Source organism: Anthonomus grandis, chromosome 8 (assembly GCF_022605725.1).
Source record: "Anthonomus grandis grandis chromosome 8, icAntGran1.3, whole genome shotgun sequence".
Taxonomy (NCBI): Eukaryota; Metazoa; Arthropoda; class Insecta; order Coleoptera; family Curculionidae; genus Anthonomus; species Anthonomus grandis.
The window spans coordinates 32,350,654-32,374,134 of record NC_065553.1 but is presented as its reverse complement, the minus strand read 5'-3'; the positions used below and the strand labels follow the sequence as shown (position 1 = coordinate 32,374,134).

Below are 23,481 nucleotides of genomic sequence, written 5' to 3'. Positions count from 1 at the left end.
TATTTCACGACATTAGACTTAGCCTCAGGTTTTCACCAGATTGAGATGAGTAAAGACGATATTCCTAAAACTGCTTTCAGTACCAAAAACGGTCATTTTGAGTTTACCCATATGGCCTTTGGACTAAAAAATGCCCCGGCAACCTTTCAAACAGTCATGGATTCCATATTACGAGAAATTCAAAATGAAAAATGTCTGGTATATCTCGATGATATCATTATTTTCTCGACTTCACTCCAAGAACACATCGAAAGCCTAAAATCGGTTTTCAAAAGACTCAGAGATTCCAATTTTAAAATCCAAATGGACAAAAGCGAATTTTTAAGACGCGAAGTCGCTTATCTAGGACATCTCGTGACCCCCGAAGGTGTTAAACCAAACCCTGATAAAATCATAGCCATAAAAAAATTCCCTATACCGCAAACTACGAAACAAGTAAAAGGTTTCTTAGGACTTTTAGGTTATTATAGGCGATTTATTAATAATTTTGCCAAATTAACCAAACCCCTAACCAAATGTTTGAAAAAAGGCGCGAAGATTGAACATAATGAGGAATTCAAAACATGCTTCGAGACCTGCAAAAATCTTCTAATCAATGAGCCCATTTTACAATACCCTGACTTTTCTAAGCCGTTTAATTTAACCACAGATGCGAGTAACGTCGCTCTTGGTGCTGTTCTTTCTCAAGGACCCATTGGTCAAGATTTACCCATAGCGTACGCCTCACAAACCCTTAACGATTCCGAGCAAAACTACTCCACTATTGAAAAAGAATGTCTTTGCCTCGTATGGGCAACTAAATATTTTAGACCTTATCTCTTCGGTCGAAAATTTAATATCATTACAGATAACAAACCATTACAGTGGTTATTCTCGTTAAAAGATCCTTCTTCAAAGCTTTTACGCTGGCGGATCAAACTAGAGGAATTCGATTATACCATCATTTATAAAAAAGGCAAACTCAATACGAATGTAGACGCCTTATCAAAAATCGAAATCCACACGAAAGAAACCTCTGGACTAACGAACTTAAAAAACTATATGGAAGAATTTAATAAACATTTAGGTCAAGAACAGTCTGGTTCTTCCAGCCAAAACAATGAAAATAATACTGTAAACCCTGACCTAGATCAAGCATCCATTATCGCACAACCAGACGACGAATTACCCATATTCCCAGACAACGCGACGATTCACACGAACGCTGACCAAGATCCTATAGTCGGAATCCCCATTATTGAATCAGCAGTTAATTACGGAGCTAACCAAATATTTATACAAAGTGTTTTGCATTCACCTGCCAAACCAATAATCAAAATACTGTTCAATAAAAAACGAAGAATATTAGTTCAAATTTCAAATAATAACTTCGAAGAAGATATTCTCAGTTTTATGAAAGAACTAATTGTCCCGATAAGCAATATCATCTCTATTTTATTGACCCAGATATGTATGAACTCTTTTCTGAAGTAATACGAAAACACTTTAGATGGCCCTCGATCAAATTTAAACGTTGTTTAACACAACTAGTCGACGTCACAGATAAAAATGACATCAAAGAAATAATAAAGAACTACCAAGAAAGCAAATCCAACCACCGCGGTATTGACGAGACAATAAAACATTTACGAGAAAAATATTACTGGCCCGATCTTAAAAACTCTGTACAAACCTTTATCAATGAATGTGAAATTTGTGCTCTTAGTAAATACGAACGCAACCCCGTAAAAATCCCGATTAACGTTACCGCTACAGCAACGAAACCATTTGAGATTGTACATCTAGACACTTACACTCTAGAAAAAACCAAATTCCTGACCATAATAGATAGTTTCTCTAAATATGCTCAAGCATACCCTCTAAAATCACTAGCCGCAAGCGAAATCGTAGATAACTTATTAAACTACTTCTCTCACCACGGTATCCCTAAACAAATTATCGTAGATAATGGGACCGAATTTAAAAATACGATTGTCACCGAACTACTTACATTACATAAAGTAAAAGTACATTTTTGTTCGCCACATCATCCCCAATCAATTGAACGTCTACATTCAACACTATCAGAATATATAAGATTACTTAATAATCGAATCATTCTCGAGTACCCCGATTAGTCAAAAGATGATTTATGCAATATTAGCATATAATCACACCATCCATTCTGTCACAAAATTTAAGCCTATTGACGTAATCAAAGATCACATTACAACAAACGATGTTTTTGACATAAAATTAGACTAAATACTTTTAAGTGAGTATGTAAACAATCACAAAGAGCGAAGTAAACTACTTTACTCCCAAATAAACAACAAATTAATAAGTCAAAAAGAAAATCTTGCCGAAAAAATTAATGTAAATAAAGACAATCCCGAGATTTTCTAAGAAAACCAACTTATTTATCCTAAAAAACACATACGGTAAAAAACCGCAAACAAATTTGACCCACCTACTAAAATAATTAGTACCAATTATGAAAAGAAAACAGCTAAAACCAATAACCAAGAGGAAATACTTTTGTCAAACATCAAACGTCCTTTAAAGACAAAATACAGTTTTGACTAACTCCTAACTTTTATCCTTTCAGATTTCTCCAAGTAACATTCGCACTTGAAAATAAAATCTCTATTGAAAAATTAACTGACAACCCCGGACTAATGCCACTAAAATTAAGGCAAGCTAAAATCCAAGAATACACACACACGCTTATACACTATTATGACATTAACCCAATTATAACGGAAGTAAACAAACTCCATATTAAGGTGAATAACATTTCAACAACCATTAACCTTAATGTCGACCACCAAAAAGAAGTCGCTGACTATTTAAAAATCTTAACTATAACACAGGACAGAGTCGAAACAAAAATAAAAGAAATTGTTCCACACCCACGCAGATTGAAGCGCGGATTAATTAATGGCATAGGCTCAATCTTTAAAAGTATTACAGGTAATTTAGACGCCTCAGATGGGGAACGTTATGAAAGACTAATTAAACAATTACAAGACAATCAAAATGCTTTATCAGCCAATATTTTAAAAGAAAACTCGATTTCCCTTAGCTTACTTAAGAAGTTTAATTCAACTATTCAAAAAATAAATCACAATGAACATTTACTAGAAGAAAAATTACATCTAGTAGAGCTGGCTGTACAAACAACGAACTTTCTACAAAGTTCAAATTATATAAAACATACGCTTAATCAAATAATTAATTTATATGAGATTATTGACTCAATTTTGCAGGACATAGAAAATGCATTGACATTTTCGAAATTAAAAATATTGCATCCTAGTATAATCAAAACTGAAGATTTGTATTCTAAACTAAAATCAATTCAAAAGATTGTAGGTGCAAAGCGCATGCCGTTAGAAGTTACTTAAGAAAATACTTAGTTATATGAACAAATCACAACGTTATAAAGTTTTATTTTAAATAATAAAATAACATTTTTATTACGCATTCCGATAACATATCAGAAAAAATTTAATTATTTTTACCTTTATTCAATACCAATAAGAAAGCAGAGCTTGTTCAAAGTTATAATACCAAAAAGTAAATATCTTTTGAAAAATGAGTTGCACTTCTCATACCGGGCTTCTGAATGCCACGAGATATATGGAAAGCTCTACTTCTGCGACAAAATGGACCTACAAGAGACCACAACAAGTAGTCCCTGTGCTGTCCAACTGTTGGAAGGCCAAGGCCAACCATCCACTTGCAACCAAGTTGAGGTTAAAATCTCAAAGCCTATCTACAACCAATTGGACTCCTCCGCTAAGTACGCAGTAATACTTCCTGACGAAATAATACTTCATTTGGAATGCCAACCTCAAGAGGAATTCGTAAAACTTCAAGGTTCATTTCTCTTCAATCTACCAATCAATTGCCAGGTAACACATAACCAGGAAGTTGTTATCACCAATCGACAATCAACAGGAACCAATCATCAGCCGATCTTGTTTCCGGATTGAAATTGTTTTTTAAAAACAGAAAATCGAATACCCGGTTTTTAATTCGCGCAATTCGTATAGTTAAACCCAGATACAGTGGGTTTTACTATTTCAACTGTAAGGAATATTTTAGTATTGTTCTGAAGGCCCTTGTAAATGCTCACTATAAATTTGTTTATGTAAACGTTGGTTGTAATGGTAGAGTATCGGATGGTGGTGTCTTCGAGTGCACCGATTTTCATGACAAACTGTTGAATAAATCATTAAACTTGCCAGATAACCAAAATACGACGGAAAATTTAAATTTTGTATTTGTAGCCGATGATGCGTTTGCATTGAACGAAAATATATTGAAATCATACCCTCAAAAAAATTTATCTCCGGAGCAGCGAATTTTTAACTATCGTTTGAGCAGAGCAAGACGTGGAGAACGCTTTTGGGATTCTTGCAAACCGTTTTAGAGTCTTTTATACGGCAATAAATATGGATCCAAAAAAAAATTGATTTTATCGTGCTATCAGCTTGCGTACTACACAATTTCCTACATAACAATGTGCCGGAAAATGCAAAACAAAATCGTGAAAAATATAAGAACTAATTTATTACTACCGGTAAACTATCTTGGCAAGATAATTTTTTGTAGTTATCGGTACCGAATTAGTAATTGTGTATTACTATTTATAACTATTTATTATAATTAAACAACATGGCTTTGTATTATGTGATTATAAAGAAAACATAAATATAGTGAAAGTGAATCAGTATCAACTTTCCGCATTTTCATTAATTTCTTCATCGTTATGCATTTCTTCTTGTTGTAGATCACTGTCTGAAGAAATAATTGTTCGACACTTTTCGCTCAACAGTAAATAAAAGACTGTCATAATACCACAACACTGGCTTATACAAATCATCTGGAGAAGAATCGCTTCTTTTCGATTGCTTTACTTTCTTCAGCTCTTTTCGAAAAGCACTTCTCATATTGTTTATTTTATTTTTTACAGAATCGACTGTAGCATGTTGATCCACTGTTTTGTAAAGTTGCAATAACTCCTCATATGCCTTATTTCTAAGTGCTCTGCATATACTGCATCTCTCACTTTCCATAAACATTTATAGGCACGGTACATTTCAATAAACTCCTTTGTAAAGTCTGGATTGTTAGCCATTACTTTATAAACGGGTAAAAATTTTAGTCTAGAGTAAAATCAGGCCGGCCGGCAAATAACGTCCACAAAACAGTACACACGTTGAGTTTTTAACAATTTGCGACGAAAGACAGGCCCACGACCTGTCCCCCAACTGAACGTGTGTAGCGAGAACTGGCCGGCCGACCAAATTCTTTCCGGCCTAAGCCGGCCGGCCGCCTGAAAGTGAATGGGTACCTTAATGTACTTAAAAAAATATAAAAAGCTTTTATTTATTTTTTACAAAATTACCAAAAATGTTTAATAGAAGAAATAGAAAAAAAATTAATGGAAGTTATAGTTACAATAATAAATATGATGTTTTCTTCATTCTGTGTTCTGGAGTATCAAAATTTTAAATAAAAAGCCTCTAATATAATTTCTTAGTCACCAATTTTTGGTAAAAAGTAACCCATATTGTCAAGTGATTCAATATCTCAAAAACTGTGAAATAAAACTAAAAACAAAAAAGTTAAAAGAGTTTTGAGTGAGGGTGTGATAAAATACACTTGATAAAATATGAAAAATAGGCCACTATTGTAACAACTATACTTAAAACTAGAAAAAGTTAGTAACAAAAAAATTGTTTAAAGACCCCGCATCACAGTTATACAGGATGTCCAAAATATGCATATGGAAATCTCGAAAGAAGATGCGACGTGGTATAATTAGAAGAAAGTTGCGCAATATAGTTTTTGATTAAATGTAATTTAAAAACTTCCAAATACTTCCTAAACTTTGGGAAAAAATGAAATTTGGCAAAATCGTTTTAAATTTTTTTAGCGTTAAAATATATAATAAAATTATTCATTAAATGAATATATTATTGTGACCACTTTTTCTCCCCAATACGATGACATCTTTAAATTTAAAAAATGACGTTCCGTCTTTAGTGAGCCATCATAAACTTCGTTTTTCCTTGTCGGCGCCAAGTTGGCCATTTGCAGTTTTGAATAGCCGTTTTAATTACCTTTGAAATGAGCTATTTAAATGAGCATTTAGGATCATCCCTATAAAATGATATACCTATCTTTCTTTGGGTCAGGGAGCTATTACCAAAGTATATAGATTTTAAGTTAGTTAGTTAGACTGTGCTATTACCAAAATTACGTGTTGGAAATGCAAGTGTGAAACACTGTTGAAAAGTACTTAAAAGAGCTATTTAAAATTGCAAAACTTGAATATGACACCCATAAGGAACAAAAAACAAGGTCGCCATTTTAATGAAAAGTGTATACAGAGTGTTTCAGAACTATGGGATCAACCTTCTAGGGGTTGTTCAGTGCAACAGTAGAATCCATTTGAGTACAGGAACCCATGTCCGGAAATGTATCACTACGCCACTATGGCCCTAAGACGCGTTTAAATTTAGAAAAAATATTAATTACCTAAATAGGATCTAATGCATTTACTTTTACCTTTTGTATATGATACCATCACAACACTTGTTCAAAATGTCTTTCTCCAACCTCAATACACTGATTTAAACGCCGCACATGATTTCGGCGGACTACACTAGAAATTTGATCATCGTTTTGAATGATTTCAAATGCTACTTTTATTCGTCCAATTAAGTCTAGCTCTGATTCTACTGGAGTTTCGTAGACTAAAGATTTTAGATGTTCCCACAAGAAAAAATCGAGCGACGTTAAATCGGGTGACCTAGGAGGCCGAGAAACAGCTCCACCTCTGGCAATCCAACGGTGCCCAAACCGCTGAGCCAAATACTCGCGTTCTTGTACAGCAAAGTGAGCCGGTGCTCCATCATGCTGAAACCACATTTGCTTTCTAACGTTTAGTGGAACATTTTCAAGGAGTTCTGGGAGAACTTCCTTCAAGAAACGCAAATAAATAGGTCCTGTTAACCGTTCCGGTAGAAGGTATGGCCCAATTAAATAATCATCAACAATGCCTGCCCATACGTTGACAGACCAACGATTCTGATGTTTTCTTTAAAAAATTGCATAAGGATTTTCTTCGTCCCAAACATGGCTATTCCTACTATTAAAAATACCATCTCTTGTGAAAGAGGCTTTATCGGTCCACAAAACATATCGTAAAAAATTTGGTTGTGCAATGATGTGATCCAGAAGCCATCGACAAAATTGAACTCTGGGATGGTAATCGGCTGCAGTCATACCTTGAACTGGTAGGCTACCTAACTAGGAAAGTGGTAAGGATGGAGTTGTTGCTCGTGTAGTACCCGCCAGACAGAAGCGTTACTCGTATTCATGTTCTTAGCGATGTCACGTGTGCTATTTGATGATTCATCGGCAACTGAAAGCACCTCTTCTTCAAATTCGACCGTTGTTACGGGTCGAGCAACACCAGTATCATGCATCTTGGTCTTAAACATGCCTGTCTCAGCGAGCCGCCGATGAACCGCAATAAACTTTTTGTATCCAGGATGCTGTCGTTCGGGATAACGTTCATGATACAACCGCGATGCTGCTCGTGCATTACAGTTTGTTGCTCCGTATGCCAAATGCATATCCGCCAATTCTTGATTGGTAGTTTTCCATTAGCAATAAATGTTTAAAAATTGTAAGCTATAAAATTTTTAAACATGACATTGATAAGCGTTGATTTTAAACAATTGTTGTTATGGTATCATGTATAAAAGGTAAAAATAAATGCAGCAGATTCTATTTAGGTTATTAATGTTTTTTATAAATTTTAACGCGTCTTAGGGCCGTAGTGGCGTAGTGACGCATTTCCAGACATAGGTTACTATACTCAAATAGATTCTTCTGTTGCACTGAACAACCCCCAGAAGTTTGATCCCATAGTTCTGAAACACCCTGTATAGTATTGAGGATTATTTTTTGTTGAGATTTGTAACAGTAAAATTGATCTACAGTTGATTATTGCAAGGAATGAATAAGGTAACTTCAATATATAATTTTGTCCGGTATCTTTGCCTGTTAGTAGAAAGAAGTGGTCTATGCGCTATGCGCCAAGAATTTGGATTGCAGCAAAAAACGGACATTCTCATTTTGTTCGTTGAAAGTACCACCATCTTTTCGGGTATCGCAAAAAAGCTTAGCTCTACAAAATCAAAATGAGTGTAAGCAGAGGCGCCTCAAAACCTTAGTTTGAACTATAAAGTGTACGGAGATCCAGCAACTAGATCCAAACCGGTAAGTCGTTAAGGTCCTTTCTTTCGCCGCTTAAAGGTGAATAATCTTCATTTTCGCTTGTTACACAGTCTACAGTTTTATCCAATTTATTAGACTATTGTTCACCAGAGTGTGTAAAATACTCCTTTTTTTATGAATGGGAAATTTGTGACAATTCCCGTCAATAAAAAAAAGAATTTAACACGTGTAACATACAAATTTTTTCATACTACTACCGAAGAAAACAAAAAAAAAATAAAAATACCAAATTACTTTACGCACTAGGGCGTAGAAAAGATCGTCAAAAAAATGTGACAAATTATAAATTAAATGTCAAGTAAACGTCAAATGAAACTTTATAAACCCTGGGAAGTGTGAAAAGAAAGTACTTTAAGCACGGAAGTAAAAAAAATGAAGAACTTAAATTTGAATTACTTTAATCAATTCATGATCAATAAATCCTTAAATTCATTAATTGACGTGAATAAGTATAAACCATTCTTTATAAAACCACTTTTAGGGTATTGATCTAATACTCAATTAAATAGTTTTAAATTTGCTTGTGTAAACTTATATTTTTTAAATCAAATTAAATCAGAAATAAACTACCTAAAAAATAATACCTAGTTGATAATATTATAAGTTTCAAAACTCCATTTTATGAATTAACTAAACGAACGGCACTTCTCGGAAAAGCCTAAGTATCGAAAAGAAAATGTTGAAACAAAATAACTTGTATTAATAGACTAAATTGAATTCAATATTTAAAACTACAAAATGTTTTATGAAAATTCTATAATAAATGAACATTATTATTTAGTTAACAAAAATTATAAGAATTATATATAAACCTTTCCAAGATACCACACTTCCGTACCGCATTTTATTCTAGTAGTTTTGTTTTGTATGTTCTTATGTAAATATAATTTTTAAAAAAATTATTTTCGCATATCCATTCATTTTTTAGCAGAGTGTTCCCCATCAAAACATATCCATATTTCTACAGTACGAATCTACTCAAAAAGTGTTTGATTTAATTCCGGGGATATAAAGAAATTTACGTTGTTTTTGTTTCTTTTTATTATGACGTCCCCTATAAACAACACTTATTTTGAGTTTTTGCCAGCACAACTTCGTATATTATGCAAGAAAAGCAGCTTTTTAATTACGCTACTAAAGATAGTCAAAGTCAAAAATAGCTTTATTGTTACATAACATCATCTGTTGTTAACAAAGCATTATATAAAACCTTAAAAATAGTTGACAACATAATCTTTTACAAAAATATAAAAATTTTAACAATTCTTACATACATAGACTATAGAACACACCCAAAGAAAAGGTAGTAAGAAGTTACATTACGCTGCGCAAAACTCTTCACTGTCAAAAAAGTGTATTTAAAAACTCGTCTAGAGAATAAAATGCTTTAGCAAGCAAGTTTCTTTATATTTTTCCTAAAACGTTTTTCACAATTTATTAGCCTTATATAAAGGGCTAGGTGGTTAAAAAGCCTTCTGCCCCCGTACACAAAAGAGAACTTTATCTGCTCACTTTTTGGGATAGGCAGAGGTAGAGAGAAGGTTGTTCGGAGATTGTAACCCGAGGAGGGGAGGCCAAGCTAATGGCGATATTTTTTGTGGATAAGACAAACTGTCTCTAAAATAAAAAGGTATGGCAATGTCAGGACAGAGTGTTTTAAAAATAATCGCCTTCAGGGGCTACGAAAGTGAGCTGCACACATGTAGCGTATGGCTCTTTTTTGCAAAATAAATAGAGACCTGAACAAATACTGAGAACACACACCCCAAAACACAATACCATATCTCAGATGAGACTCAATAAAAGCATGGTAGGCAATTTTAGCCACATCAAGTCCCAGAGAATGTGTGATTACTCTAATAGCATAACAGTTGGATGATAACTTCCCTTTTAAAGAGGAGATATGATTTGCAAATTTTAATTGCTTATCAATCGTCAGGCCCAAAAATTTGCATGTTTCAGAAGGACTTATTGTTTCATTTTTCAAAGTGACAGTTCCAAGGTTACATTTAAAAGTTGAAATATTAGTTTTAGAAATATTAAAAGTTAATCTATTAGATTCACACCATGACTTTACAAGAATTAAATCTTCATCAACGATATTCTTTAACCTCTTGTTGTCAGTGTCATGCTAAAGTAATGTTGTATCATCCGCAAAGATAGTAAATTTGCCCCTAATTGGAATTTGAGAGATATCATTGACATATAGCAGGAACAATATTGGTCCAAGAACAGAACCCTGGGATACACCCGCATCCATATCCAGACGGGATGACATATCATTGTCAAAGAATACCCTTTGTGTTCTTCCAGATAGGTAAGAACGAAACCAGTCGAGAGCAACTCCTCTGAATCCATAGGTTTCTAGCTTCTGCAGCAGTATTCTGTGACTTACACAGTCAAACGCCTTAAATAAGTCACAGAACACCGCCGCCGCACTCTCCCCAGCGTTCAACCCCATGTACAAACTCTCCAAAAAATTGAAAATAGCATTAGATGTACCCAGTTTCGTCCGGAATCCAAATTGCTGATGGTTAAGAACATTATGCTGTTTCAGAAATTCCATCATCCTAGTTTTTACCAATCTCTCTACAAGCTTGCCAAGCGTGGAAAGCAGGACTATGGGTCTGAAATTTGATGTGTCATCATAGTTTCCGCCCTTAAATAATGGTATAATCAAGGCATCCTTGAGTAAATGTGGAAAGGACCCACTTGAAAGTGAAACATTTATCACCTCAGCCAAAGAATCAAGGGTTGGTAGCGGTAGCGCTATTAGGACCTTTAGTGACAGCCCATCCCATCCAGAAGAGTTCTTATTTTTCATTGAGGATAGAGCTTCCATTATTTCACTAGAATCTGTTGGTCTAAAGAAAAATGTTTCAGGTACCTTAATGTTGTGTAAGTATGAGCGCGGATCTCTAACAGGCTGAGGCAATAATATTGATAGACCCAAAGCAACACCCTGGAAAAAATGATTGAGTGTTTCGGCCGACACCGTGCTATTAGAAACAGAAGGGTTCCCACGTTTGCCTCGTAAGTCATTAACAATTTTCCAAGACTCTCTAGACTTATTTCTTGATTGGTTTATTTTACTTGAGTAGTATAAGTTTTCCGCCAATTTCACTGTATCGCGGTAAATTTTGCGATATCTATTAAAGTAGTATATGAATCTGGAGTTGTGTAGGGCAAACTTTCTTATGGAGTGCAAACACCGAAAATTTTGACCAGAAATTAAGAGACCCCTGCTATACCAGGGTCTTCTCCTTTTTTCCCTAATTGTCATCATGGGGAAAGTCGACTCAAAAACATCCACTAAAGTTGAATGGAACCTCTCAAAAGGATCACCGTTGTCAAGTATGATACCATTCCAGTCTATTGAATTACAACATTCTTTAAATTTACAGAAATTTTTTCTAGTGAACAAACTTCCTTACTTTTTTTTCTTGAGGTACACTTTTTTTCACTTAGAAGAAAGGAACATAATACGGCCTCATGATCAGACAACCCGGCATTTACAATTCTACATGCAACCTGCGTTTCACAGAGCGTAGAGCAAACATAATCTAAAAGTGATGCTGAATTAGCAGTGATGCGAGTAGGTTGATCTACATGCAAACTTAAATTAAAAGATTTCAGCACTCTATATATCGATAAATGATTGTTAGAGTTATTGCAATCTAAAAAATTTACATTAATGTCACCTGTCAATATTAGTGATGCATTTACCGATAATTGGCTTAAAATGTTATATAATTTATCAATAAAACTACTAAAATTACTCGAGGGTGACCTGTAAAGGCCTAAAATGTACAAATTTAATTCTTTAGAATAAACAATGCAAAATTCAAAAGTTTTTTCTTCCAGGAGATACTCAAACTTGGTTATATCAACAAAGTTATATCTTTCTAAAAACTTATTCTCTATTAATATAAAAGTTCCACCATGATTATACTGAGTACGGAAATAGATGTATGGGAGAGCATAACTTTCTATAAACAAAGGTTCATCCTGTTTGAGCCAATGTGCGGTCAAAACAACAATGACAGGGTTATCTTCACATGCTAAAAATAAAGAGAGTTCATCAGATTTATTTCTGACTGACTGAATATTCAAAAGGGCTAAAGCAAAATGGACTCTGACTGAGTTTGGCCTAAAAAAGTTTTGTTGTGTTCCAGAGGTCCACTATTCCATGTTATATCCATACAAGGTATAGTTTTTGATACTATTTTTAAGGCAGAGTGAGTGGTAGATATACAGGGTTACTGGTAATTCGATACATTCCTTTGGAGATGTGATAGGGGAGGGGGTAAGAAGTAAATTGAACCCTAATATGTATTACGCAAAAGTTGATAGTTTTCGACATATTTCATTTTTTCTGTTTTTCTTCAAAATGTAGACCTTAGTGGTTTAAAAGGCAGTTTCCAGAAAATCCGCTGTATATGTTTTTAACTTTTTAGGCAAAATACATGCTCAACACAATAGTGTTACGTTTGTAATGGCAAAAGTCCCGCAAATAGTTGGTAAATAAACCATAGGTAAATTCTCGATGCAAAGTGGAATTTTTTTTTCTTAAATAAAATACTACACTTTCTAGTGGATATTTTTTGAAAAAAAATTATGCTACATTCTTCAAAATTTACGTAAAACTTTCTTATTATCTAAGCTAACTCATAGGCTATAAATGCTACCAAAAATTTTAACAGAATTTTGTATTTTTATTATTAATAGTAAGAACGCACTTGAAAAATGCCAAGTGGTATTTACTTCTATGGTATTTAAGTACTATAGCAACAATTTGTTTTTTTAATTTTATTGTTAAAAATTTGATGTGTAGATAGTCTGACAGCAATAATTGTTGTGGAAAGTAGTTAAATTACGAGTTTCGAGTTTATTTTTCTCGTGTTTTCAAAGAAGGTATTCTATTGGTTTCTGCGCTATGGCCACGTGTACTAACGCTGAATATGCAGATATTATGTTTGTTTATGGGTTTTGCAATGGTAATGCCGCGGAGTCTCGCCGAGAATACCAACGTCGCTTTCCGAACCGCCGCATTCCAAATGTCCGTGTTTTCGCTTCGACCTACCGAGCTATAGCTGAAACTGGATCCGTAAAACCAAGAAGAGGTGACGCTGGCGCTCCTCGCGTATATCGAGCAGAAGATGAGGAGGAAATATTAAGACATTTTGAAGACGATCCAACCACATCCACTAATGCCGTAGGGCAGCAAACAGGATCATCGCAATGGAAAGTTTGGTCCACGATTCGGCCATCCTTATGGAAAGAAGCCATCCTTACCATTATACGCCTGTCCAAGGATTGGAAGAAGGGGACCCGATAAGAAGGGTAGAATTCTGCAGATTTATTATAAATTCTGATGCAGACAATAGAACTTTTTTAACCGACATTTTGTGGACGGACGAGTCAAAGTTTAGTCATGAGGGCATTACAAATTTTCATAACCTTCATTTTTGGGCCGAAGAAAATCCCCGTTTAACAAGAGAAACCAGTTTTCAAAGAAAGTTTTCTGTAAATGTGTGGATGGGACTTATTGGCCGGGATGTAATAGGACCACATTTTTTCCCAGACCATTTAAACGGGGATATTTATGAAAATTTTTTACGACATGACCTACAAGATCTTTTTGACGATATTCCTCTCGCCGTTAGAGGACGAATGATATTTCAACATGACGGCTGTCTAGCTCATTTTCGGCGCTCAGTTCGGCAGTTCCTGGATGAACGTTTCCCGAGTCGTTGGATTGGTAGGTCAGGTAGGTCAGCTTGGCCAGCACGAAGCCCTGAGCCGCTTGATTATAGCATATGGGGTCAAATGAAAGCACTGGTTTATGCAACCCCAATAATTACCCGAGAAGATCTTATCCAAAGAATAACCAACGCTGCCCAGCAGATCAGGAATACCATAACAACTAGAACAACAAAGACTGAAATGAAAAGGCGCTGCCGAGCCTGTATTCGCAATAGAGGCTCTCATTTTGAACAAGATTTCTGAAGGTAAATACTGATAAATGCGTTACTTTACAATTTATAATAAAAATACAAAACCATGTCACCTAACTTTTAAGCATTTGTATCCTGTGAGCTAGCTTAGGTAATAAGGAAGTTTTAAGGAAATTTTGAAGAATGTAGCATAATTTTTTTTCAAAAAATATCCACTAGAAAGTGTAGTATTTTATTTAAGAAAAAAAAATTACACTTTGCATCGAGAATTTACCTATGGTTACAACTATTTGCGGGACTTTTGCCATTACAAACGTAACACTATTGTGTTGAGCATGTATTTTGCCTAAAAAGTTAAAAAAATATACAGCGGATTTTCTGGAAACTGCCTTTTAAACCACTAAGGTCTACATTTTGAAGAAAAACAGAAAAAATTAAATATGTCGAAAACTATCAACTTTTGCATAATACATATTAGGGTTCAATTTACTTCTTACCCCCTCCCCTATCACATCTCCAAAGGAATGTATCGAATTACCAGTAACCCTGTATATAATGATAAAATATCACAGAGTGATTTCGGTGATAGCCGATGTGATGGCCCTTCAAAAGCATTAGTGATAACTCTCACAGATAGGTTTTTATTTCTTATGAATGAATTGATTTATTTAAGAGTCTTAAAGTAGAAGCGACTGTGACTGAAATTATACGTAATACACAAGATAAGATTAGTACTCTTTCCTATAAACAACAGATTATTTAGACTAGACAGTGTGACCTGCGTAAAACTTAAGTTAAGACATACAACTACATTATCTTTACTATTATAATTAATGACATTACCAAAAAGGTCCTTACTTAGTCTGTGAAAAGGAGCGCCAGTCCAGATATCAGATCTCAACTTTAAAACTTCTTCTCTCTTGCAGTTTAATTCCACGACCATTTTCCTTTCCATGTCCAATATGTCTTCCTCAAATTCTTGAGTTTTTTTGCGTTGCTTTTTGAAGGCATTTTCCTTAGATTTTAATTCAGTATAAAGATTATCCATTTTTTTCTCCAGAGACAAAATTTCTTGGTTGTGTGAAGTTTCTAGCTGCTGAATAAGAATCCTCTTGTCATTTACTATGGTTTGCAGCCTAGCAACCTGTTAATCATGTTCTGTTGTAGATATCCAGCTGGATGTGGAAGCTGATGCCTTACATGTGTCAGAGTAGTATATCTTTGCTTGTTCGAGTTTTTCATGGGTCCAAAAATCTCTTTCCAGGCAGCTAGGGTGAAAAAAAACCAAGCACTGAATGCATAAGTAGTTAATGAAGGTTTTATTTGCACAGCATCTAAGTTTACTTTTGGGATCCATTACAAGTTATGCATTATCAAAGAAACTAATTTACTAAACAGCAAAAAAACCATGGTGGACGTCTTCACGCCTTACGCTATCGCTAAATTTCAGGAGCTCTCTACAGTTTAAAATCCACCGGAATGCGACATAACACGATAACCACGAACCAGTAAAAAAGTTCACTTGCTGATAACACAATTGAACTTAAATTCTTACTATTGTTAATTTACGACGGTCACTATTGTTATTTCTTCTCATCTCTATTACGTGAAAACTAATTGAAATTCTGTCATGTAGACTCTACAACTTGTAGATTATAATTTAACAAAGAGTTTAATATGCAACACGACTATGTTTTTGTATTGAAGCAGTGAAAAAAAGATGGTTGAACTAAGGCAGTAAGTGACGCGTGTACAGTAACAGACACAGCGGACCAATGAATTTTGGATAATAAATTAATGTTTATCACCCAAAATTTCCACAAAAATATAAATAAGCTTTCGAAATATACTTGAAAACATCAATAAATATTTACTCAAAGCGTCCGAGTTTTCAGGGCGAATTATGCAAGGCAGGCAGACAGTAACTGTTGACACGCGCCTTTGACAAAATTCTCGGACTCACTGAGGGCGACGCGACGGTATCGCCATCCCATTGTCGGGCATACTTGAAGGTACATTTTCGTCCATAAGGTTGCGCATTTTCCCAAATACTCAATCAACGATAAGACTAAGGTATAACTTACGTAGGGTCAAACTTTTCAATTCCGCCGTAATAGTTTATTCCTTTGGAGAAGTTGTTTAGTTGATGGCAAATATTGTCAATGCCCAACGCTCCTTCTTTGCTAGTTATGTCTGTTTCTAATTCGTGCTGAGCTGCTCTGTTATTTCGCAATTGATCACCCACCTTAGGAAATAAACCAAATTACTAAATAATTTGCAATAATAGGTCGACAAGCTAATAAAATTGCAATAAAAACAATTTGAGGATATGAATTTATATTTAAAGAGGGCTTGTTGTATTTTGCCCTAGAGTAAAGTATGTCAAAGAACTCATGTTTTCTAAAGAAACGAGTGGCACTATTTAAGTTACTTAATTAGGAATAATCGTTAATTAAGTATGTATAAAACTTAAATCCCTTAAGTATTCCCTTCATAGGTCTCTTCTAGATTACAGAAATCGAGAATTTATCATTATGTAGGTTTAAACTAAATGAACACTATTTACTAATCTTATGTTCTATTATTCCTAATCATTTGTTATGAGAGCTCTAGAAGGGAGCAAGTAACTAAAGCAGTAATACAATAAGGGAGAATTAAGATTTAGTATAATATATTACGGTAATTAACCAATTTACAAAATAAATATAGTATATAAAATATTTAACAAAATAAGATTTTATATCGCAATAAAGCACTTGAAGTATTAGTACTATCATTAAATATCTAGCATAAATAACAGATAACAGGTAACATCAATAAAATTAAATAAAATATAAGGACAACAATGATTTAAAACAGAGTAACTGCAATAGAAAAGAAGACAACTTTAAGCTCAAGTCAACTCAGAGAACAATGAAACAAATCTATACTGACACTATTTGAGTTAATCATCATTCTACCTATTGCACAGTTTTCACCATACAGTGTACGATGTTGTTCAAGGTAGAATAATCTAGTCTGTCTAAGCACTGTAGTAGGAGGAATATTTAAATTAAGCTGACACAACAACTCAGGAGACTGTATTACATTGTTAAGAATCTTATATGTTGTGACAATATCTCAGTATTTACGTCGAGTCTCCAACTTTTCAATGTTCAGCAATCTATACATTTCACTGTAATTAATATCAATACCAGGAATATTAAGCTTGTACGCAATGTATCTTATGAATTTACGTTGAACTTTTTCTAGACACATTATATATTTAGCATAATAAGGTGACCATATACATGAATTCGACTCAAGTTGACTGCGAACTAATGAAAAATACAGAAGTTTGATGGAATCAATACTGCTGAAATCATGAGTGTGCCTCTTAATAAAACCCAACATTTTGCCTCATTACACAGGTTTTCAATATTTTTTTTAAAAAGTTAGTCTGCAATCAAAAAGCACCCGAAGATCACGTATCTCTGATACCTTCTCAATAAGTGAACTCATTAGATGGTACTGATGAAATGGTGGACTAAAACTCCTGGTAAATTGAATATATTTGCATTTTTTAGCATTTAGGATCATTTTATTGTTCTTGCACCATAATTCAAATTTGTGAAGATCAGAACAAAGTTCATGATGTGCCAAGTTACTGTCTATAATTCTAAAAATCTTAACGTCATCAGCAAAAAGCAACACATTACAATAATCAAAACAATGAACAACATCATTAATAAAAAGATTAAATAAAAAAGGGGCAAGATGGGCACCCTGAGGAACCCCAGAAGTCACTGGAAAAGGACTAGAATAAAAGTTATTTATCATTACAATATGTGTTCTTCCAGACAGATATGACTTCAACCAGGCCAAAAGACAACCACCAACGCCATAGAGTGACAACTTTGTAGCCAGGAGAGAATGATTAACCCTGTTAAAGGCCTTGGAACAGTCAGTATATATGGAATCAACCGACATACCGCTCTCCAAGGCCCCCGACAAAGCTGTTTGGTAAAGCAACAAACTAGTGGTAATGGACCTACCCCTGACAAACCCATTCTGCTTAGTTGAGATTATATTTTTAAATTTCTCTGATAAAAAATCTGTGACAAAACTTTCAAGAACCTTTGCAAAGTGACAAGCCAGAGAAACAGGACGATAGTTTTTCACATCATCCCTCTGACCTGCATTCTTAAATATAGGAGTCAAATAATTTAACTTCCATGAGGTTGGAAATCTACCTGTCTTGAAAGACAAATTATAAATCAGCCATAGTGGACGTGCCAAAGCAAAAGCACAGTGTTTTATGAAGACAGCTGGAATACAGTCAGGCCCAGGGCCCTTATTAACATTGACATTGGTTAACTTTTAAAAGACTTCAGATATTTGTACATGCATTTCATTAATATCAAAAGAACATGCAATATCAGGCTGCGTAAATTCCTGAACATCAAATTCATCAGGAGAGTAGACTGAAGAAAAATATTGTGCAAATAAAGATGCTATTTCATGGACATTTTCACCCACTGCATCTAAATATTTCATAGTAGATGGAATGCTGTTATTTCGTGTCTTATCTCTTACATATTTCCAGAAATATTTAGGGTCACCGGAAATAGAAGATTGGGTTTGCTCAATGTAGTTTGAGAGCACTGATCGGCCTGATTTTTACAGATTGCTCTAAGATTACTGAACATTTCATAGTCTTCAACGGCCTTAGACTGTTTATACTTTGTATGTGCCAATCTTTTTTGCAAGACATTTGATTTCAATTCTCCGCTGAACCATATTGGAAAACTTGAATTTATTGTTAATTTTTATGATAGGTACAAAATAGGTGAGAGCGTTGCCCAATGCATTATACAAACAGTCCACATTAGCGTTAACATCAGATGAGAATAAACTATCCCAATCCGCATCAAGAAGGTAGCTGTTAAGACCTGCATAATCTGCATTCTTGAAGTCGTGTATTTCTTCACAATAATCAAGAGATTCAAAATTGTTTAACTTTATAAAAATCACCAATGCAGGATGATGTCGATCACATTTAACTAAAAGATCATTTGAGCATGATAGGGTATCATTACTATTGTTACTAAAAACTAGATCTAGATATACCCCATTTGCATTTTGAATGTTATTGATCTGATACATGTTAAGGTATGGCATTGTTTCTAGTAAAGATTCTGCAGGCCCCACAACAACACTACTAAACATTCCAAGAGAGTCATTACACCAAGTCAATTTTGGTAGATTAAAATCACCGACAATCAAAATTGAGCTGTCACCATAGTCTTCGGCCACCCTCTCGGTTGTCTCACAAAAACGTTGGTAGTCTTTGAGTTTAGAATTGGGAGGTGTGTAAAAGCAACAAAAAATTCGTCTCACTTTACCAAAAATAACAGAAACCCAGATGGATTCAGATTCTTCATGAGCCACAGGCAGCAATTCAGACTCTAGAGACGAGCGAACAGCAATAAGTACTCCACCATTCCTGGTTTTACCAGTCCGTTCCAGACCTCTGTCCCGTCTATAAATAGTAAAGCTATGCAGACCCAGTTCACTGTCCAAGAAGTTGCTGTTCAATGAAGTTTCACTCAACAGCATCACACCATATACTGAAGTTGAAGCATTTTTGCAAACTTCAACCAACTTTGTTCTTAAGCCATTTACATTCTGATAATAAACTGTCACATCATTAAGAGCTATCAATTGCCTTGTATGTGTACATTTGGTCTTTGAAAATTTACATTTGAATTTCTGGGTTTATATTCAAATGAACGAAATACAATTCCATCTAGCCAAAAAGATTGATCAGAAATTATGTCATAATATTTGTCACTTACACCAACTTTAAATGATTTTATGCCATTACGGGAAGATAGCTGATATACATCTACGTCCTTGTTGTCATCTATCTTCGCCTGATTTTTGACAAAGTCAATAATGGTACCCTCACAGACTTCTTGGAAGCCATCAGATGTGACAATTGTACCGGACACCCTTCCAACATATAACGCTTTCTTATGGGTCACTGGTACTCCAGAAATGTAGGTTTTTCCCTGTGCCTCTTGAAACAGCTGGCTTGGAGGCAGTTTTATTGTTAGGCTCCAAAGATGATGTTCCAGGGCTAGATTGTGATAACTCAGGACTGATTTTAGAAGACCCCGAACTGGTTAGAGAAGATCCCAAGTTGGTTTGTGTAATGGCGAGACTGACCGCTGTCTCCAAAGCCTTTTTTGACACTAATGGCTCTTTATCCTGAGTTCTAGATTGTTATTATAGGGACTCTTTGGTTTATTGTTGTGAGCTGGGGCTGGTGATTTTAAACCATTTGGTTGAAATCTTTGATGTTGACATGTTGATGTTTGAGAACTTTGAGTTCAAATCACTGGTGCTGTTTAAAGGAGCAAAGTTACCAAACTTGAAAGTATTGCTGTCAATTTTGTTCAACATAATATTGACTAGCTCTTTGTTTGTATCATAAATATTTTTTGTAACTGATTCAAGCTTGGTGTTAATTTTGGACTCCATAACATCAAAAAGACCTTGGATCATTTCTTTAAGTCCTGTCATAATTTCATTAGTTGATATCACATTAATATTGGTAGGTGTTGTGTTAATCTTTGCATAAGTAGATATACAGCATTTGCACCAGGCAAGTAATACAGGTTTTTGCAATAAAACACATCTAACCTCACTTGAAGAAAGACCACTGCAAGATTTACAAATATCTTTTCTACACCTTTGGCATTTGAAACCAAACAAGACATTTTTCTCTTCCTTAAAATAGCAATTGTTCTTACATGATTCACAGATAAGCTGAATATCCTTGCCCATTCGGTCATCTGAACCACTTTCACCCATTGTAGATCAGGTAAGACAGTATAACCTTAACCCTTATGGAAATGACTAAAAGCACTGCCTTATAGGACAGTATACACAAGTTCAATATTAGAACTCACAGATCGCAAGACCAATAAATTTATGTGGCAACACTGCCTACCTGGTTTGTTTACAAAATGCACAGCTGATAAGTTTTAGCAGTGTATTATAATGAGAAAAACTGTTTTTTAAATCAAACTTCAAATTTCATAGCCTCTGTGTCATTTAAACAAACAGATGCAACACTTTTCACAAATTAAAATGACGAAAAAATCACAAAAATTACTGCGTTTAAATACGGCACAAACAATAAAGTCGCGTGATGTTGACACATCCCGCGAAATATAATAATTTAATAGAAATGATGTACCCAGATTTCAGGAGTTATGGATAGCTCTCCCTGCTAGAAAATAAGGTAGTTTTGTTCGTAATTTAGAGGTTTTGGGAGGTATAAAGGGATTTGGGTTAAAAATAAAACCAGAGTCCAAAGCCCGGTATAAATACCTGATTACACCTTCAAGGGGAAGTACAAAAATATTTGGAATTTATAAGGAAAATAGAAAAAATCAAAAAATCGTGTACGATCTCTATAAAATTATGTTTCTTCTGTTTAATTGGCATAATCAGTAAGAAAAATAATATTTTCAAATTGTAGCTGGCAAGTGAAATGCAACATAAAAAATATTTCCAGTTTTTCATAATTATACAAACTTCTTGGACTCGCGAATCGTAGCCGATCCCTATAAAATAATCCTTTCCGCCTCTATTTGGCATAGCTTCATAAAATCAGATTTTAAAACTATAAAGAATAATGAGTACTTAAATAAAATTACCTTTGAGGCAAGGCACTTAAGTTTAGCCTGTGCATTTCGGTAAGTCTCAATCTCTTTCAGTAAACTTTGTTCTGGACTGTCATGAACCAACTCAATTCCTGCAAATACCATCAGTTAAACCTCAAACCAAAGCCATGATACTAAGTCATAATACCTTGTCTTTTTTCTCTATGATAAAGGCATTCCTGTGCGATATGTAGGGGAGCCTCAATATCATTAACAGCTTTATCAATGGCCCGTTTGGCGTCCTGCAGTAAACTGGTTTCTGTCAAAAGCCGCTCCAGTTCAGTTCGTACTTCGTTCCGCCAAAACGACGTATCTGTAATTCTTTCTCCCAATCTCCTGCCAGATTCTCGTTGGCCTTGTGTAGTTTTTTCGTCAGTTTCTCTCATGACCCTTATAAAATCCCCCCGAAGCCTTTCCGAATAGTTTCTATTAGTGTCTGCTTCATTAAAATGTCTGAGATTACTCTGAGTCCACTCTAGTGGAGTGTATCGGGTGTAAAGTGCCGCTCTTGCTGCATGAGCGGGATTTCTTTCAAATCCCGTTACCAAGTTTGGGAACTTTAAGGGTTCTGTAGCCATTCCGTATGGGGTGTAACACGGGTCGATTAAGGCGTTGGTGGCATGCTGATTGGGTCTGAAATTTTAGGATATAATATTATGATATAAATAGTTTGGCTCAATGCCTTACAGAGGCATAACTTCCACGGTCTCATATCCCAAAGTGGGCCGCCAAGGATGTGGTCGAGGAGTTTGGTAGTACTGACCAATACGCGATGGGATTGGTGGACCTGCTACTTGTTCCATGCATGGAGTGGCGGCTACAGTACTCCATGGTTGGAGTTGCTGAAAAGTAAAGTAGTTAAAAAGTACATTTAAAAAAAAAAGTAATTTACCGAATAGAGCACCGTCTCCGCTTCTGCCATATTTCAAAGATAAATAAAATAAATTTTTCAGTAAAAAAAAAATGACGGAAGAGTTACGCGTCGTTCTTGAAATTTAAATAATTTTTGACGTTTTAATTTTTCTTTTGCCGATGATTGGGGCAGGTGTCAAAATTCGATTGGATTGAATTCGGATCGCATTTTTAAATTCTGGCGCCGTTTTTTTATAGGGTGGACGTAATTAAAATTTGAAGATCTCTAAATGAATGTTGCTGATAGTGAAGTATCAATTCTAAACAACTACACTGTCCAATATCTGACTTTAGAACATCGATATACAAGACATCCTTATATCAGTGCTGTCACCAGTAGGAAACCAATGTTGTGAAAATATTCCTAAGCCAGTGTTACCAATTGAACTAAAATATTTCTTTCATAATTTGAATAAAGCACGAACCTAATAAATATAACTGGACTCCCAATTCAATGAAAAATAAATGACTACTAGGGGATCGCCATTTTGCGTGATTGTGTCCTTTCGATGTTGGTCACTTGTTGGGCCAATTGTAGAGAAACAAAACAATTAAAGTTTTTGAGAGGTTATGTTTACAAAAATAGAAACTTACAT

At 34.8% G+C, this 23,481-nt stretch overlaps 1 protein-coding gene across 1 annotated transcript in view; it reads right to left on the bottom strand.

Moving 5' to 3' along the window:
- Positions 1–23,031, bottom strand: part of LOC126739955 (tektin-3-like) — a 53,316-nt gene extending 30,285 nt beyond the window's left edge. Inside the window, exons 1-5 of the mRNA XM_050445791.1 lie at positions 22,866–23,031; positions 22,661–22,815; positions 22,122–22,606; positions 21,968–22,065; positions 16,343–16,503 (exon numbers count right to left, since the gene is read on the bottom strand). Coding sequence (XP_050301748.1) covers positions 16,343–16,503; positions 21,968–22,065; positions 22,122–22,606; positions 22,661–22,815; positions 22,866–22,895 — 929 coding nt within the window. The 5' untranslated portion in view covers positions 22,896–23,031. The remainder of the gene's footprint in view (positions 1–16,342; positions 16,504–21,967; positions 22,066–22,121; positions 22,607–22,660; positions 22,816–22,865) is intronic.
- Between the last annotated feature and the right edge of the window lie 450 nt (positions 23,032–23,481).